At 46.0% G+C, this 19219-nt stretch overlaps 1 protein-coding gene across 3 annotated transcripts in view; it reads left to right on the top strand.

Annotated features, from left to right (window-relative positions):
- Positions 1–19219, top strand: part of JPH2 (junctophilin 2) — a 61210-nt gene that overhangs the window by 5611 nt on the left and 36380 nt on the right. The window contains exon 2 of one of the 3 annotated variants that reach the window (XM_067708200.1): positions 2952–7088. The exons of the other annotated variants lie outside the window; for them this stretch is intronic. Coding sequence (XP_067564301.1) covers positions 2952–2968 — 17 coding nt within the window. The 3' untranslated portion in view covers positions 2969–7088. Of the gene's footprint in view, positions 1–2951; positions 7089–19219 lie in introns of those variants that run through there. 3 annotated transcript variants of the gene reach the window in all.

The following is a 19219-nucleotide window of genomic DNA, read 5'->3' as shown; positions in this document are numbered from 1 at the left end:
GATCGTTGTAAGTGATAATTAAATATTTTATACATATGATGAATCAGTATTTTAATAAATGACAGACAACTATACAAAATAATCAGGACTGGCTACATAATTTGAGGGACACAGTGCAAAATGAAAACGTGGGCCCCTTCTTCAAAATCAGTAAGAATTTCAAGATGGTGACAAGAGAGCATTAAGCCATGTTCAGGACCCTTCTGAGCAGGGTCCTGTGTGACTACACCGGTTAAATGCCCATGAAGCTGGCCGTGACAGTAGTAGCAATGGTCTTGACCATTTGTTGAGTGTTTACTAGTTTTTATCAGGCTCTGTGACAATAGTAATAACTGTCTCTACCATTTATGGAGTCTTTACTAGTCTTTATCTCTCAGGCTCTGTGCTAAGAATCATACGTTCATTATATTAGTGAGGTTTATTTTTTATTTTTCCTTAACATAATTTTATATATATATATTTTTACTAGCTATCTATTTTATACATATTAGTGTATACATGTCAATCCCAATCTCCCAGTTCATCCCACCACCACCCCACCCTGCCACCCCGGCTTTCCCCCCCTTGGTGTCCACGTGTTTGTTCTCTACATCTGTGTCTCTATTTCGGCCCTGCAAACCGGTTCATCTGTACCATTTTTCTAGATTCTACATATATGCATTAATATATGATGTTTGGTTTTCTCTTTCTGACTTACTTCACTCTGTATGACAGACTCTAGGTCCATCCACGTCTCTACAAATGACCCAATTTCGTTCATTTTTATGGCTGAGTAATATTCCATTGTATATATGTACCACATCTTCTTTATCCATTCGTCTGTCGATGGGCATTTAGTTTGCTTCCACGACCTGGCTATTGTAAACAGTGCTGCAATGAACATTGGGGTGCATGTGTCTTTTTGAATTATGGTTTTCTCTGGGTATATGCCCAGTAGTGGGTCTTTTAAAAAAATATTTATTGGAGTATAGTTGATTTATAATGTTGTGTTAGTTTTAGGTGTACAGCAAAGTGAATCAGTTATACATATACATATATCCACCCTTTTTTTTAGAGATTCCTTTCCCATATAGTCCATTACAGACTATACATAATCTGTAATACAGAGTAGAGTTCCCTGTGCTTTATAGCAGGTTCTTATTAGTTATCTCTTTTATATATAGTAGTGTGTATATGTCAATCCCAGTCTCCCAATTTATTATTGAGGCTTCTTAACAACTCTCTCATCTACTACACTAGCGGCTTTCAAATTTTTATGACCACAGCCCACCTTAAGATATGTATTTCCCACTGTAATTCTATGCACACACACACAGAAACATAAAACTGAAGCAAATCATCATGAAACAATATTTCTCTTCCTATATGCTGTACTTGCTCTTTTCTCTTTTATGAGATATTATTGATAGAATTATTGTTCTCTCTTGTTGAGAGAATTAAATGATGCACTGAAATACTTAAAATACTTAGAACAGTTTTAGGCATGTGGTTAGTGCTCTTATTATTATTATTACATACTGAAACACTGATATTTTTATGTTTAAGTATGAGACCTGGGTCAAAAACACAACCTTCTATGCTCTGGATACAGATTTCTTTATCCTTCCCAAAGCTGATGACTTAAGCTCATTTTAGCCCAATTGACTCTGAACACGGGAGCTAAATGAATTTGCCAGGCTAGAGGCCTGAATAATACCTGATGTCACATTATCTGGGCCTGTGATATGGGTTCCACGAAGCAACTTAACCCCCATATTTCTTTACATATTTGCTCTGCAAAGGAATATCGTTTCTATTGATCTATGTGTCTATCTTTGTGCCAATATCACACTGCCTTGGTTCGTGGAGCTTTAAAACAAGTTTTTAAATCAGAGTAAATCCTCCAACTTTGCTCTCCTTGTTCAAGACCGTGTCGGTTATTCTAGATCATTTCCATTTCTATATAGATGATAAAATCAGGTTGTCAATTTCTACTAAAAATGCCTGATGGAAATTTGATTAAAAATGCAGTTGATGGAGTTTGCTGAAGTATATTCAGCACAACTTCACAATTAAGATAAGCATAAGAACCAAAGGCAATTTGTAAAGGAGTGACTGTATTATCTCTTCACTAGAGAATTTAAGAGACCCATCTATGGAAAGTGTCATGTTGCTTTTTAAATTCTTTTTTTCCATTTTCTTGGATCCTAGTTAGTTTTCTAAAAATGTGCTGCATTGTTCATACTGATGCATTCGTTCCATTCATTTATTGTGTGATTATGAGTAAAATAATTACAGAAAAAATGCATTTGATCTACACATCAATTTGGAGAGAATGGACACCTGAACAGCGGTGAGCCTTCCAATCATGGACATGGTATATATTCCTATTTATTTAGGTCTTCTTTAATTTTGTTCGGCAAAGTTTTAGAGTTTTCAATGTCTTGCACTTTTTTTTTGATAAAATTAACAAGTATTTTACTTTTTTATGATATTATAAATGGCATTTAAAATTTCATTGTTCCAATTGTTCACTGCTTTTTCAATCCTTTCACCTTGCTAAATTAATTTCTTAGTTTTGGTGGGATTTTTTTTGGGGGGGTTGTTTTTCAGATTTAAAAAGAATGTCTTTTAATTTAGAATTTCTTGATTGCTATTAAAACTCAAGTGTAGAAGTCCTAAGAGAATCTGATGGGACTAAAGGAAGCCTGTGTTACTTAAACACTTGGGGCTTAGAGTAGCCAGATCTGGGTCCAAATCCCAGTGGGACCACTTCTTAAGTCTACAAACATAAGCGTATCATGTGATCTCTTTCACCTTCCATTTCCTTTTTTCCATTAGGGATGTCAAAATCTCCCTCAAAATGCGATTGAAACAATGAAATGAGATAATACATAAAAAGGACTTAGCAGGATGCCTGGCACAGAGGAAATGCTGAGACATATATTCTCTTTTCTGTGTTTCTTTCACAGTCCAAAGGACGAACTAATTCAGGATGGCCTGAACCACACCTGCCTCCGTTTGGGGAAGAATATTTCAGTACAAAACCTAGCTTTTGATTTTGGAGCACTTAAATAAGCCAAGACTTTGCTTAGTTCTGCCTTGGGTCCTGCCAGTGTAGATGGAACCCAAGTCAGGCATGATTCCATTTCGAATGTAGGATCAGCATAATTTAACCTCATCTTGAAAATCTCATGTCCCAGTTCACAGCCAGGGGGTCAGCATGATAGTCATCTGGGCTGCTGTCACAGCAGCTTCTTAGCATTTATCCGGCACTCCAGGGGAGCAGAGTGGACCCTCAGTGAGACAGGGAAGTGGATGTCACTAGTCCTCTCTGCAGCCTTGTTTTCTGGGATGCATGTGTCCAGTTGGCCAAATCTCCCCAGACGTACCCCTGTCCAAGGCCAGGCCCTTGGCATTCATCGAGCTGGCTTGCTTCCAGGGCCTGCTAATTTCATGTCCTCAGCAGCTGTTGCTTGGACCAGCCCTGGCTGCCACACCTTTGTGAGGAATGTCCAGTCTCATTTTCTAAGGTCCCTGGTTGAGGGCGGGGTGTGGGGTGAGGGAGACAGACTTGCTTCCTGCCATAGACCAGAGGGCCGCCCCTGTTCTCTCCTTTCCTTTCCCAAGCCAGAGCCACAGAGTAGGTGGGCTTTGGGTCTGGTCAAGACCAAGGCCCCTACTTACTCCTGCATAACTGGGAGTCGACTGACCCGGACCCGCCTGGCAGAATCGAGAGGGCGATCCAGGGGCAGTGGGAACTCCAGAAGCCTCTCCCCCTAGGCGAGTAGTGAGCACCTTGTGCCTGGAGGTATTCAAGCATGTGCAGCTGACCATTGTTTGAACCGTGTAGAATGGGGGCCGCACCCTGAGGCCTGAGGGGGGGCCGCAACCTGCAGGAAATGCTCTGTGTGGCACGCACAATGTTTTTCTTACTTTTATTTTTAATTAAATTTGAATCCTTTGTGAATACCGTCTTAACAAAGTGATCAAATTTCACATCATTGATGACAGGACAACCAGAAAATAGGGGCCTTTGTTGGGATGTACAGAGAAGGACACAGCATCCCCTATATAATACTCCTGCCGGGAAGGTGTGGTACAGGGTAGTTCACGCAGGGCCTGGTAGGCCATTGTAAGTATCTGGCTTTTACCCTGAGAAAAATGCGGGCTATAAAAGTGACATGCTCTGACTTTGCTTAGAGGGCTTCCTTTGGCTACTGTGTTCAGAGACGGTTTGGAGGCAAGGATGTGGTGCAGAAAGGGTAGAAGCAGGGAGATCAATTAGTGTGTCTATTGCAATGAGACATGACGATGGTTTGGACCTTCAACCTGGATCAGCAGAGGTGGGGAGAAGTGGTCGAACTCTGGGTCTGTTTTGAACCTGGAGCCGAAAGATTGGGCTGATAGATTGCATAGGGGGAGTGAGAGAAAGAAGAGTCAAGGAAGCTTCCAAGGCTTTGGCCTGAGCCACAAAGGATGGCGTTGCCCTGAGCTCAGCTAGGGTGAGGGTTTGAAGAGGGAAGGTCAGGAGCTCGGTGCTGTGTACTGAGAGTCAGCAAAGCCCGTTAAACACGGCACGTGGGCGTGAGGGTTGTGGGCGGGCGTGCACACAGACAGGGAGCCCTGAGCAACCAGTGGGGGGTCGGAGCCCTGAGCAACCAGTGGGGGGTCTGAGCCCAGGCCGTCTCCCCTTGATCCCTTTCCTCCCCCACACTCAATTATTTCTGGCTTCCAAGGCCCTCAGCGTTGTTGAGCTGACCCAGGGCCTGGCAAAGATGCTTCCCCCGAGGCCCCAGGACTGTCAGCATCCGCTCAGTGTCACCTGATTAATCCCCTGTTGGTGATCCTGCGAAACTAGAGACAGTGGGGCTTTGATGGGAGGTAGCATTTGGGGGCCACAGGAAGGGACTTCGGGACCACCTCGCAGGCGAGCCAGAGAGCAAGGCCTTGGGATTGTTACAGGAAAAACGGAAGAGCATCTATATGCTCACCCAAAGGGACTGTTCAGTTAATTCATAAGACCATGCCAGGAAGTACGAAAACTATTAAAAAGACCGAGGCAGAACTACACCTCAATAAAAAAAAAAAAAGTTTAAAAAGAGAGAGAGAGAGAAAAAAAAAAACAAGACAGAGACAGGGACTTCCCTGGTGGTCCAGTGGTTAAGACTCTGAGCTTCCACTGCAGGGGGCGTGGGTTCGAACCCTGGTCGGGGAACTAAGATTCCAGTATGCTGCACGGCGCAGCCGGGGGGAGGGGGGAAGGACAGAGACAGACCCACCTATACTCATATGGAAAGGAACCTAAGACATTTTAAGCAAACAAGAGCCACTGGACAAATATTTATTGCGGGGGGAAGGTGTTAGGGTGGGGAGCAGCTAATCTTTTAGTTCACTTGTGATATATACAGGCTTGTAAATAAGTAGAAAAAGTCCTGGAAGGACTGAAATTGTTAACAGTGATTACCTCTGGGGAGACAATACAAGAGTTTTTTATTTTAAATACTCCTCTGTTGTTTGAATTTTATGCAATGGGCATGTGCAACTTTGTAAGTTTTTCAGAAGTGCTCTCCCCGCAACACATAAACGTTTATATGCTGACATGCTAAGAAGCCTTCAGGGTACAAAGAGAGTTTGGGGGCTCTAAGGAGAGTCCCCCAGAATCTAGGCTCAGATCCCAAATGAGTTCCCTTCATTCTGCCCCACTCTGGGGTATTCAACTCTTCAAGGCAAAGCAGGATTGAAAGGGCAAGGAAAGCAGGTGATCTGTTCTTTAGTCCCAGCTGAGCTACTGCCTGGCTGTGTGGCTTTGGGTAGCTCCCTGTACCACTCTGTGCCTAAGTTTCCTACCCTGTATAATGAGGGGCTGAAGCACACTTACTCCTGGAGGTAAGTCGATTTCTCGCACATGCAACATCAGCTACTTGACTGTGGCTGCCCGGAGAGGTGGTGAGGGGAGACTGCTCCGCCTTATTAGGATTCAGCATCATGATCGATTAACAATGTCTGTTGTGGACACAGGATGGGGAAGTGGTAGCCCATGTGACAGATGACTTGTTGCCTTGGACTAGATGGTCTTCAAGGTCCACCCCAGCTGTGCCTTTCTTGGGATTGAAATATTCTCACTTACCCCCGAGTTGAGGTTGTCTATGACCCTGTTGTGCATGTGTGGATATCAGGAACGCGACAGTCTGTATTAGCTACGGGGCGCTGGCATCAGCTCCTACTGGTGCATGACGGCCCATTGTTAAGTTTTCAGGAATTTTGCAAGCTGGCTGTTCGACCGCTGGTAGCTTCACTGGCCAGGGTGGGAATATTTAGATGATGGAAATTGGCCGACACGAATCAGGGTTGTTTGTTTTTCCAAAGGGCTGTTTTACCAGCATACCAGGAACAATGTGCTAATATGAAATGCACTTCTCTCCTTCCCACCCAAATTTAGGGCAACCAACGCTCCCAGTTTCCAACCCTCCCGGTTTGCCTGGGAACTGTCCTGGTTTTAGTACTGAAAGTATTAAAGTTTCTCGGGAAACCCCTCAATCTCAGGCAAACGGGGATGACTGGTCACCCTGCAATCCTTTCCCACGAAGTGAAGGGAGCCAACATTTATCGAGAGTCTGAGGTCTCTGCTAGATAACTCACAGGACACTCACAGCAACCCTGCAAGGAAAATTGCTTTGCTTCCTTTGCTGAGCAGAGATAGACTCAAAAAGAACTTGACCAGGGCCAGGTACTCATGTACTCATTTGACAGTATCTGCTGGATGCCTTCTCTGGGCATCACATTGAGGGCTGGAGATGCTGTGGTGAGCAAGGCATTGGGTCCCTGCCCTCAAGAGCGTGCATTCTAACAGCAGAGACCAGCATTGGACAGTTATTTAATTACAACATGGGATAAATAATTTGAAGGGCAAGTAGAAGGGTTTATGAGCTGATAATGGGTGAGCCTAGTCTGGTTGGGTAATCAGAGAAGGCTTCCTTGAGGAAATGATCTTAGCCTTGAGGCTGAGATCTTAAGGATGGGTGATGGGAGGACCACATGGTGCCAGACAAAAGGAATATTGAGTGCAAAGGCTTGGAGGTGGGAACGGAGCATGCTGTGTTCAAGAAAATGTGGGGGCTTCCCTGGTGGCGCAGTGGTTGAGAGTCCGACTGCCGATGCAGGGGACGCGGGTTCGTGCCCCGGTCCAGGAAGATCCCATGTGCCGCGGAGCGGCTGGGCCCGTGAGCCGTGGCCGCTGAGCCTGCACGTCCGGAGCCTGTGCTCCGCAATGGGAGAGGCCACAACAGTGAGAGGGCCGCGTACTGAAAAAATAAATAAATAAATAAAAAAAGAAAAGGTGGGAGCACAGAGACTGGGGGAGAGAGTGGGATACATGAGGCTGGAGGGTTGGCAGGGCCCAAGCCAAGAGGGCTTCGTGGGTCACAACGAAGAGTTTGAATTTCATCCTTACAGCAGATGCTGTGGGACACCCTCAGTCACGCCGCGGGAGCAGGGTCCTCTTTTCGCCAGCCGCCGGAAGTTTGGGCTGCTGATGGCTCATAGCTGGCCATTGCCCTCTGTCAAAAGGAGGTACCTCCCTCTGGGGGTAACCCACAGTTAAGGACTAGTTGATACAGGCGTACAAAGACCCAGCCTCCTTGCTTTGATTTTGGACAACTCTGGAGGGCCATACCAGCTCCAGAGATCCCCACGGGATCCAGTGAGGCTTTAGCTGCAGCTGTTCGACTTCTTCCACTCATTGAAGCCTGCTTCCTTCCTTACGGCTGTTTGCCCTGAGAGCCCTCTCCCCAGAATCACCCACATGCAAGCTCAGTCTCAGAATATGTTTCCTAGGGGACAATCCTCCCTCAAGGTACTGGGAAGCCGTCACAAAGTTTTACGTGGGGATAACCTGATCACATCTGCATCTTACAAAGGAGATGACTCTGGCGGCAGCGAAGCATGGATTGAAGTGGGTATCTGGGGAGGCAAAGACCAGGGCAGATGCTACTGTAGTTAACCAGGGAATATTGGCACAGCCCTGCTCTAGATGGATGGAGTGGAGATAAAGGGAAGTGGGGAGAGATTAAAGAGATATTCAGAGTCAGGTCTGTTTCCAAAACCCAAGCAATTTCCATTATTCTTTGCTGCTCCCAAAGATGTCTCAGGTTTGACTTGCTCTCTCTGGGACACAGAATCCATGGTCTTCATCAAGGTGGGATGGGTCCCCTATAGTCAAGAGCATCTATGTGGCTGTCCATGGCATGGGCACGTGTGTTCACCACAATGTGCATTCCTGGTTTACCTCATCTGATTTAGGGTGCCTGGACAAGAGCCGTGACCCTTGGACTCTTCTGGCGCTCACTCCCCTACCTGCCATGCTCTATCTTAAACCCTGTCTGAAATCTATTGTTGACACTTCCATGGTCCTGCCCAAAGATGTTGAACTAACTTCTAAGACTACGTGAGAGGACTTGGAGAAGGATCAGAGATGGCTGTTGGACAAAATAGACAATATATAGACAAGATAGCGGCCATGGGTGGGAAGAAGTGATGAGAGTTTGGAGGAAGGAAGGTGGCCTGGGTAGGCTTCTGAAGCAGGTGGCTTTGAAAGTAGGCTTTGGGGGATTTGGGGAGGAAAACTGAGAAGGTGAGCTGGGACCAGGTCATGAAGACACTGAACTGTCAGGTAAGGACTTCCATGGGCAGTGGGGACCTCTGGAGAGGAGCTACTCCTGATTACTTTCTCTCCATCTCTGTTCAGTCCCCTAGGGACACTGACAGTTGGACACTGACAGTTGGACAGTTTCCTAGAAATAGGCAGGTGTCACCGGCCAGAGGGGATGGTGTTCTCAGTATTCATTCTGTATTTGGAGGCGGAATCCATGGTCTGACCCACAGGTCTCTTCTCTGTCTCCCCTTGGGTTTCCGAAACGGTCATGCTTTCTTCCAAGCTGAGGTTTGGGTGAGGGTTTCTGAACCTTTCACTTGTAAGAGGTATTCTGAGGTTCTTAGAGGTACAGAGGAGAAAGCACTGGCCAGGATGCTTGACTGTGATCACCAACAACGGCTACACTGGTGTGATCATGAGCAAGTTATTTACATTTTTTTTTTTTTTTTGCGGTATGTGGGCCTCTCACTGTTGTGGCCTCTCCTGCTGTGGAGCACAAGCTCCGGACGTGCAGGCCCAGCGGCCATGGCTCACGGGCCCAGCCGCTCCGTGGCATGTGGGATCTTCCTGGACCGGGGCACGAACCCGCGTCCCCTGCATCGGCAGGCAGACTCTCAACCACTGTGCCACCAGGGAAGCCCTATTTACATTTTTAGTGCCAGTTTTTCCCACTGTAAAATCAGAATGCTAATACTTGTATCTCTTTGGATATTTTTTTCTGTCTGCAAGTAACAGAAAACCCTAACTCCAGATGACCTAAACTAGCCCTTTCCAACAAAAATATGACATGGGCTCCAAACATAATTTAAAATTTTCCAGTAGCCACATTTAAAAAGGTGAAATGAATTTTAATCACATCTTTTATTTAACCCATTACCCCAAATATTATAATTTCCACATGTAATCAATATGTAATTATTAGTGAGATATTTTACATTCTTTGTTGTACTAAATCTTTTTATTTTTATTCATTTATTTATTTATTCATTGGCTGCACTGGGTCTTCGTTGCTGTGCGCTGGCTTTCCTAGTTGCGGCGAGCAGGGGCTACTCTTTGTTGAGGTGCGCAGGCTCTAGAGCGCAGGCTCAGTAGTTGTGGCACGTGGGCTTAGTTGCTCTGAGGCTCGTGGGATCTTCCCAGACTAGGGCTCAAACCTGTGTTGCCTGCATTGGGAGGCGGATTCTTAACCACTGCGCTACCAGGGAAGTCCCTGTACTAAAACTTTTAAATTCAGTGCTCAATAACCACATGCATCTAATGGCTACCGTATTGGACAGCACAGACCTTGTTTAATAAGGATATTTCTAATCACACATAAACAAGAATCCAGAGGTAGGCAAGCCTCAGGACTGGTTAATTTGGAGGCACAACAGCATCAGCAATAACCCAGGTTCCTGCTACCTTTTTGCTCTGCCATCCACAGAGTGTCAGTTTTGTTCTCAGCTAGTTCCCCTCATGGTCCCAATATGGCTGCCACAGCTCCAGGAGTCATGTCCACATGCGACAACATCCAGCAGAAAAAGAGGGTATGTTTCTCCACAAGTATCTCTTCAGAAGAACTAAGAACTCTTTCTTGTCTCCCTTGCCCCACACATTTTGCTGACTTACCTCAGGTCTCAATGCCAGAGTTCATCACATGTTCATATGCTCATGTCTAATCCAATCACTGGCAAGGTGGATAGACTTGAATGCCTGGCCTTTTTTTTTTGGCTGTGCCTTGCAGCTTGCAGGATCTTAGTTCCCCTACCAGGGACTGAACCTGGGCCCTGGCAGTGAAAGCACCAAGTCCTAACCACTGGACCACCAGAGAATTCCCGAATGCCTGGCTTAGAGCAATCAGGATTTGCCCCTGGATTGGAGACCTTACTCTGAGTCACATGGGAGGAATACTGGACCCTGGGACAAAAATTAAGGCTCTATTAGCAAAGAGGACAATTGTTGTTGGGTAAGCAACAACCAACAGTAGCTGTACAATAATACCTGCTCCCCTGACCCGACCAGGTTAAACTGATGTGAGCCTTATGGTCATTTCCCAAAGTGGGTTCCAAGGAATACTAACCCTGACAGGTGTTCTGCAAGAAGGGTCTTCTGATTAACGAGCATCTCCTCACGGAGACTCATGGTCCCCAGGAGCACTTTAGGAGTTCTGACAAACTCCCACAGGCAGGAAAACTCTCATTTCATTTAACCTCCTCAAACTGTCTTGACTTCAGAATTGTTTTTCTTTTTTTCCATGATAAAATACATTAACACCAGTTTCATGAAACACATGTTTTGGAGATCCTGCCTTAATGGATGATTAAGTTATACAGCCAGGAAAATTTTCTGCAGGCTATACACCTCCAGTTTGGCCTCTTATGGTCAGAACTGGATGAGCAGTACCCACCACGTTGGGAAGATTCCTGCAGACCAGGTAGTGGATAGAGGCCCCAGTGACTCAGGCCACAGGCATCCTTTTCCTGAGAAGGAATGAAAAGTGCAGTTTTGCCCTAACTAAACTCATCCAAAACTTGGATTCAGACCCTATGGGGAAGTCGCACGTCAGGGTGCTGGCGTGTGGTTACTTGCTTATTTTCCTAGACTTAGTTTTGATTACCCTTTCGGTGTCTTCCTTCCCTTGCTTTCTCTTTGTTAAAGCAAATGTATTCACACTGACGTTTAAAACTGCAGAAGCCCTCTTATCTGATGTCATCAATACCAAATGCAAGCTGGTTAACTGAATGTTAGTAAGATCAGAGAAAGATTTTTAAAATGATTTATATATCTTATGACATTTATTTTCATTTATATCACATTTACGTATAGTGTATAGATATTCAGTCTTTTTCATTCACTAATCTTTTGATGGCAAAGCTTTTTTTGGGGGGAGAGAGAGACTGTGCTTCGCGGCTTGTGGGATCTTAATTCCCCGACCAGGGATCGAACCCGGGCCCTAGGCAGTGAAAGCACAGACTCCTGACCACTGGACCACCAGGGAATTCCCGGCAAAGCCTTTTTTATGATGGCAGTGGAGTTTCCCATTGTCTGTCTTCCATTCCTGTAACGTATCATCTATAATTTCCAGTTTCTGTTGGTTTCTTTAAAATGGAGCAAGAAATTAAAGACACTGCAACGTAGTCCGAGTGTAGAAAACATCTAGATTTCTATAATTTTGTTCCAACCTTTTATAGTTATCCCATTCATGCCAAATTTGGGAGCGATTTTTAAGGAACTGTCTCCCTGTGAACATCCAAAAACATTCAGCTTGTGTTTGGAGAAGTAAGACTCTTCTTCTGTACACTCATAGTCCATTGGTTTAGGGAACAAATATTAATAAATAACAAAATTTCAATAATGAGTACAATGGAGGTAAACAGGTTTAGGAACAGTCTTAAATAAACACACAGTTCCACATGTGGGAACAGAGGCGTGGATTTGCTAGGTCATAGGCTGCTGGCCAGGCACATCAGGGTGCTAAGGGCATCAGCTAGCAGGTTTTACAACAGAGGAACAGAGCATGGTGGCTAACTGTAGGTCAGTGGAAAACTTTTACAGAATTCATATTAGAATCATCTGAGATGCTTTCCAGTATCCACATCAACAAAGTCATAATCTCTGGCCCTGGGAAGTGGATCTTAAACTATAGATGTGGCTTCCAGAAACTCCTCCATCCTGTGTGTTTAGAGGGTGTGGAGGCAGGTCTCACTGATGAGCAGACCCCCAAATGTTCTTCTCAAGGACAGAAGTTCTGAGGCCCGACTCAGGGGTGTTCCCAAACCAGCGAAAGCCGGGCATTCCAGGCCACCAGCCCGCTCTCTTACCAGCACACACACCTAGGCAGAAAACCAGAGCTGGTCTCATTCTCTCCCTCTGAGTTCTCTCTGTCCTCCCTGGCTCCTCTTCATCTTCCCAGTTAATCCCAGTTAATCCTTTGCCAGCTTTTCTGAGCAAAGACTCTGACCTGCCAAAAAGCTAGCCTTTATTGAGCACTTGCTATGTGCTAGCTGCCTCACATAGAGTTCACTTAATCTTTGGTCAACCAACCCTCCCCACTCCACTGCCAACCAGGATCTGGATCGTCATCTCTCTGGACCACACTGCTGGGGCTGCTTAACGTTTATTTCTGATGATTGATTAAATCCAGTCTATTGCTGGCACTAGACTCCAAGCCCCTCGAGGGCAGGGACCACGTCTATTTATTCACACTGCATCGCCAGCACCTAGCCCAGTGAATGCAGGGTGCACTGCAAATACTCGCTGATTCAAAGGAATGAATGAAAAACCATATAAAGTAGGTATCATTACCTCCATGTTATAGGACAGCTGAGGCTTACCGGGTTTCAATAACTTATGCATGTTGTAGAACTATCCAGTGTCAGAGTTAAGGTTAAAACCCAGGTTATTCTATACTAAACCTGAAGGGGAATTGCAGGGAGAAGGCGATATTCAGGTTTTATTAAACTTGGGAGCCTGGTCTGTATATTAGGACTACATTTACCATGGTTACAGACTTCACCAGCCTTTTACAAATATCCCAGTAACTCCCAGAGTTAGATGTGAGTATTCTCGGTAGCCACTGCCAGTCCCTACTGAGCACTTACCATGCGCTGAGTCATGAGGGGAAAGAAAAATGCAGTTCCTGCCCTTGAAAGAACAGCAGGGTGTCATTCAGGAGAAAATCCTCTCAGATTCATCAGATGTTAACTCACGGCTTCCTCAGGCCTGGGAACTGTGCTAGTTGCTGAGATCACAGCAAATAAGCTAGATATGATGCCTTCCCTCTTGGAAGCCACAGTTTGGTAGGGAAGGCTTAAGGTGAATAAATGATCATAATAATCAGTTAGCTGCTACTACACACAATGCCCAGAAGAAGTACTGACATCATGTGGTAGTACTCAGGGGGAAGGGCTCAGGAAATCATCCTGGATGTAGTCAGGTTTAAGCTGAATCTTGAAATATCACTAGAAGCTGGCCAGGGGAGGAGAGAGAAGAGCACACCAAGAAAAAGAAGGGAAGCATGTGCAAAGGCCCTGAGGTAGGAAGGCGAGTGTGACTGGAGAGCCGTTCAAAAAGAGTCAGGAAACGTGGGCAGGGGCAGCCCACTCCGGGCTTTGTAGGCTGCTGAGAACCTTGGTCCTTACCCTGCGGTCAGTGGGAAGCCCTGTAATGTCTACAAGTCCCAGTGAGGGGATCATCCCCAAGGGTATTAGGAAGCGCTTCCTCTCAGCCAGATGGCTGTGGGTGGGTCCTCCTCTCCCTCTTTGGATGCATTCTTCCTGTCCCCAGAGAGAACTGTCCTGCCTTAGAGAGTCAGGCAGGGGATGGCTCCAGCACTTGGCTCTTCCCCCTTCCCAGGGCCCCATCACTCCCAGCCTCCCCTGGGTGTTTGTGCCTCTTGCCACTTGCTCGTAAGTTTCCTAATATAGCCTGGCCATTTCCTCCCCAACTGGAGGCCAAGAGCCCTTCTCCTGTTGCAATCTCAGTTTTTCCTGGGCTTAAAGTGGCCACGTCAGCCCATCTCATGCCAAATTTAAGCCAAAGGTAGACTGGTTGGTTTAATTTCACAAACTTGTCCAATCTCGAGATTAGATGTCTTCCTTCTTTTCTCTGGTTTACCATCTTCTCTGCTCTTTTCTCACTCACTTCCCACTTTGATTTATATATTTTTTTCTTCTTTCTTCTGAGACTTCTGGAAGGAGCACAGCCAGACATGGGTGTGAGTTTTGACTCTGTGCGTTTATTAGCTGTGTCATCTTCGGTGAGCCTTATAGGAACTATTAAATATCTCTCTGGTCATTTCGCAGACCTGTTTTCAGATGGATAGAGCAGAAAGAAAAGAAAATAGTTGGAAAGTGCATGCTATTCACTCACTCACTCACTCATTCAGCAAATATTTATTGAGTACCTATTTGATACTGTTCTAGGTACTAAGGATACAACAGTGAGCAAAAAAGAATGGAATCCCTGCCTTTGTGGAACTTACATTCCAGTAGGAGAGATGGTTAATACACAAAAGAAAAAGCAAAATATATGTAATATTAGATACGCTATGAAGGAAAAAAGTAAGCAAAGAAGGGAGATAAAAAGAAAAAACCTTGGGTGGGGGTTATAATTTTAAATAGGGTGGTGAGGGAGTCTTCAGGGAGATGACATTTGAGTAAAGGCTTGAAGATGGTGAGGGAGTGAGCCATGCAGATATCTGGAGGAAGAACATTCTAGGCAGAGCAAACAGCAAATGCAAAGGCCCTGAGGCAGGACCATGGCTAGTGTGTGGGAAGAACAGCAAGGAGGCCTCTGTGGCTAGAGTGAAGTGAGGGAAAGGGGAGAATGGGAGGCGGTAAGGATGGAGGAGTGATGGGGATGAGATCAGGTAGGGCCTTGTGGGTCACTAAGGACTTCAACTTTTTTTCTGAGTAAGAAGGAGCAGAGCAGTGTCGTGATCTGGCTTATTATATTTGAACAGAATCCCCTCTGATAGGTGCGTTAGGGAGATAATGGTGGCTCGGGCTACCATCTAGCAGCAATGGGGGTGGTGAGACGTGGCGAGATTCTAGATTCACTTGGAAAGTAGAGTGGACAGGATTTCCTGATGGATATTTGCAGGACACTGTACTGGGTAGGGTTTTTTTTTTCCTTAAAAATTTATTTACAAATTATTCATTTATCAAATCAACTTTATTGAGGGATAATTTCCATGCGATAAAACACATTTTAAGTGCACAGTCTTTTTGTTTTGAATTTTATTTTATTTATTTTTTTATACAGCAGGTTCTTATTAGTCATCAATTTTATACACATCAGTGTATACATGTCAATCCCAATTGCCCAATTCATCACACCCCCACCCCCACCTCCCCGAGGTGCACAGTCTTGACAAACGTCTACACCTGTGTAACCACCAGCATAGTCAAGATACAGAACATTTGCATCAACTCAGCAAGTTCCCTTGTGCCCCTGCACAGTGGATCCCCCTTACCCCTCTGGTAACCACCGATCTGCTTTCTATCACCATAGTTTAGTTTTCTCCAGGCTTTCATGTCATTGGAATCATATGATTTGTCTCCGGCTTCATTCCCTTGGCATGTTTTTGAGATCCACCCATGTTGGTGTGTGTTTCAGTAACATGCTACTTTTTATTGCGGACTAGTATTCCATCGTGTGGTTGAGCGCAGTTTATCCATTTTTCCAGTTAATGGACATTTGGGTTGTTTCCATCTTTTGTTGTCTCCCAAAGAAGCCGGAAAACAGGTATTATTTTTCTACTTTCCAGGTAAGGAAATTTGAGGATCAGAAGAAGTAGCTTGGTCAAGGTTCCCCAACTTAGATGGTGTTTGAAACCAGTTTGTCTCTCTCTGTGTTTCTTTCTGTCCCCCTGCTTCCCACACAACGTGTCCCCATGTGGATGAACTTGGAAAATGGAGCATAATAGTTTTCTATCTGTCTCCTCACATTTTCATCCTTTGTACCACACTCTCATTTCTTTATTCTCTACACTTGCCACATAATCCCACTTCCCCCCTTGAGTCAGACCTCAGTTCAAATCCCAGTTCTGCTTCTTCCTCACTGTGTGAATTTGGGCAAGTCACATAACCTCTCTGAACATCAATCCACCTAAGAAATGGAGACCATATTTGCATCTTCCTTTGCGAGGTCATGCCCAACGCTCTCATCTCTCTCTGTCTCTCTCCATTTCTCTTTGGCCCTGTTACAGTTGACGTTCTCTGATCGTTGGTTTTTCGTGGCTGGTCACTGAAGGGAGGTGAGCCCTGCTGTCCTCTCACCCCTGGCTGTTCCTGCCTGCCGTACTGAGGGGCCAGAAGCACCAGACACCCTCCCCAACAAATTAAAGCAGAATTTCAGGTGGCAAGGCCCGGGGATCTGTATTTTATCTTTAGCTTCTCACATGCAGCCAGGATTGAGAGCTGTGGGCTCAGCGCATGAGTTTTGGGCATCAGATAGACTTGGGTTTTGATCCTGCTTCCTTGGTCAAGTCTAGTAACTTCTCAGATCACCAACTTCCTCTCCTGTAAATAAGCATCTGCATGAGACCCACCTCACAGGGTTGCTGGGAGGTGTAAGTGAACCCCCCGCACTGTACGTGATCCTTGATGAGGTCTCTTCATACACAAAGGGCTGGGGCTGGGTAGGCGTGGGACCCTGAGCCGGAGCAGTCTGTGCTGGGAGGGGCCGGGCCGCGTGGAGTCATGGGGACTCACTGTCCTTTGCCTCCAGAGTCACAGTGCCCCGATTCCTAGAAGCCCAGCATCTCAAAGTGAGGCCAAACCTTAGAGCCTCATCACCAACACGTCATTGACTGACGGGGCAATTGAGCCTGTAAGAAAGGAAGAGAGTCACCCAAGGTCACACAGTGAGATGGCGTCTCTGGACAGGTTCAAGCCAATCAATCAGCAAATATTTCTGGAGCACCTCTATGTGCCAGGCACTGTCCCAGATGCTGGGGATACATCAGAACAGAAAACAGGAAAGATCCCTGCACCCACAAGGCTTCCATTCTAGCAGGGGAGGAAAAGCAATAAAGCAATAAATATAAATAAATAAGTCATATGGTATGTCAGAAGGTGATAAATGCTATAGAAAAAAAAGAAAAAGGAGATCATGGATATCTTGGTGCTTGTGGGGACACAGGCAGACTGTAGTTTTAAATAGGGTGGTCAGGTAGTCCTCAGTGAGCAAACACTTGAAGGATATAGGTAGGAAAAGAGTTCCTGGCAGAGGGAACAGCCAGTGCAAAGGTCAGAATGGGAACATGCCTGTCAGGTTGACCTTAAGAGTCCCTTACCAGCCATCCTGGGTATTTGTTGTTAAGCCATTTGGTTCTTTTGGTTAACCAGGGCAGCACATCAGCTTGTGTTTAAAACAGCGGCTCTGAATTTCCCCCTCCCTTCAGTGAACACGATGTGTCAGGCACTGTTCTACATACAAAAGGCACAAAGACGAAGGCAGAGAGATGGCTTTCAGTGGTGCTGCTGCGGAGAGACCAAGGAGGTAGAACAGCTGTGTGTGGGGGTGAGGGAGGTGTTGAGTTGGAGATGCTGTGTAACATCTGGGGGCATCCATCTCCAAGGCAACATGTGGAGCTGCAGAGGGGAAGAAGTTGGGGATATATTCAGGAGAATCTGCAGGACACAGATGGCAGTTATAAAAACACCAGATGATGCAGTCACCCAGGGACGGTGGGGAGGAGGCTTTGGACGGAGCCCCGGGGAGCACAGCCTGTTAGGATGGGGGTGGGATACGACGATATTTTGTCACCTTTGTATCAGCTTGTTCATACAACTCAGGTGACCTCACACGCTAGCATAACTTTGTAAAAATCACATCACACATATCTTTTCTTTCTTAGTTCTTCAGCAATATTAACTCATTTAAACCTCCAACAACCCTATGAGGTAAGAGGCAATGGTTACCTGTTTGACGGGTGAGAAAGCTGAGCCTCAGAGAGGTTAAGTCACTTGCCCAAGGTTACACAGCTAGCAAGGGCAGAGGCAGGGTTTGGACCCAGCAGCCTGGCTCCGCAGTCTGTGCTCCTAACCATTACTCTGTGCTGCCTCTCTATTCACGTCGTGGCCACATGCACAGATTCTATTTCCCAGGAGATCAGGTATTCATACTCATGGACATGCAAGGCCTTCTTGTTACCAGCTTCCTGTACACGCCATCTTGCGTACACGTCGTCTTACACGGTCTCAGTTTCATTAATGCGCACAACTTCACACACTCACTCAGCCTCGAGTGTCTCAGATTACTTTGTGCTTTGACACTCAGATGGCCTTGTGTACTCAGACCTCACACATACCCATAATGTCACCTCCACTGGGCACTCACTCCAGTGTGTACACACTGCATCATACACTCGTGAGCTCACAGAGGCAAAGGACACCGATAGGCATGTTCCTAACAGTCTCCTCTACCCATGGCCTTGCACAAATACACACTCGCCTGTGCCCTGCAACATTCACACCGCTATGCAAACTCACCATCTTATGCATTCATGACCTTGGACTTTCACGTCACCTTGCACACTAGGACAACCATGCACACGCATTCAACCTCACACACCGACAGAGCCTTGCCTGCTCACAAGTTTGCACTCTTTGATCCTCTAGTAGTCTTGCACCCTCACTCAACTTTGCCTTTCCTGCATACTTAAGACCTCAAATGCTCTCATAACCTTATATACGTCCCATGCTCACGTGATCTCGGTCACCCTCTGTGCACACACTGCCTTGCACACTCAAGCTTCTACACTCACACAAATGCGATATTCACACTACTGCACAAACTCACTGTTGTACCACTCGTGCTCTGGCACATTCATTTGCTCTGTGTGATTCCAAATCTGTGCACACTCACAGAGCCTCATCTGCTCACACAACCTCACACTTAAGACGGACTCACCCAACCTCACCCGATTTCGCACAGTAAAGATCCTGGCGCATTCCCACCAACAGAAATACTCACACCGGTCATGCAAACTCCTTCCGGCCTGTCTGCTCGTGTCCTGGCACGCACTCCCGGGGCCCTGCCTTCCCGCACAACTTCACACACCGACACTCGGCATCACACCACCTCACTCCATCTTGCACG

The sequence above is a fragment of the Pseudorca crassidens genome, chromosome 15 (assembly GCF_039906515.1).
Source record: "Pseudorca crassidens isolate mPseCra1 chromosome 15, mPseCra1.hap1, whole genome shotgun sequence".
In the NCBI taxonomy this organism is placed as follows: Eukaryota; Metazoa; Chordata; class Mammalia; order Artiodactyla; family Delphinidae; genus Pseudorca; species Pseudorca crassidens.
The sequence above is the reverse complement of the archived record's forward strand: the minus strand, read 5'-3'. Positions and strand labels throughout refer to the sequence as shown.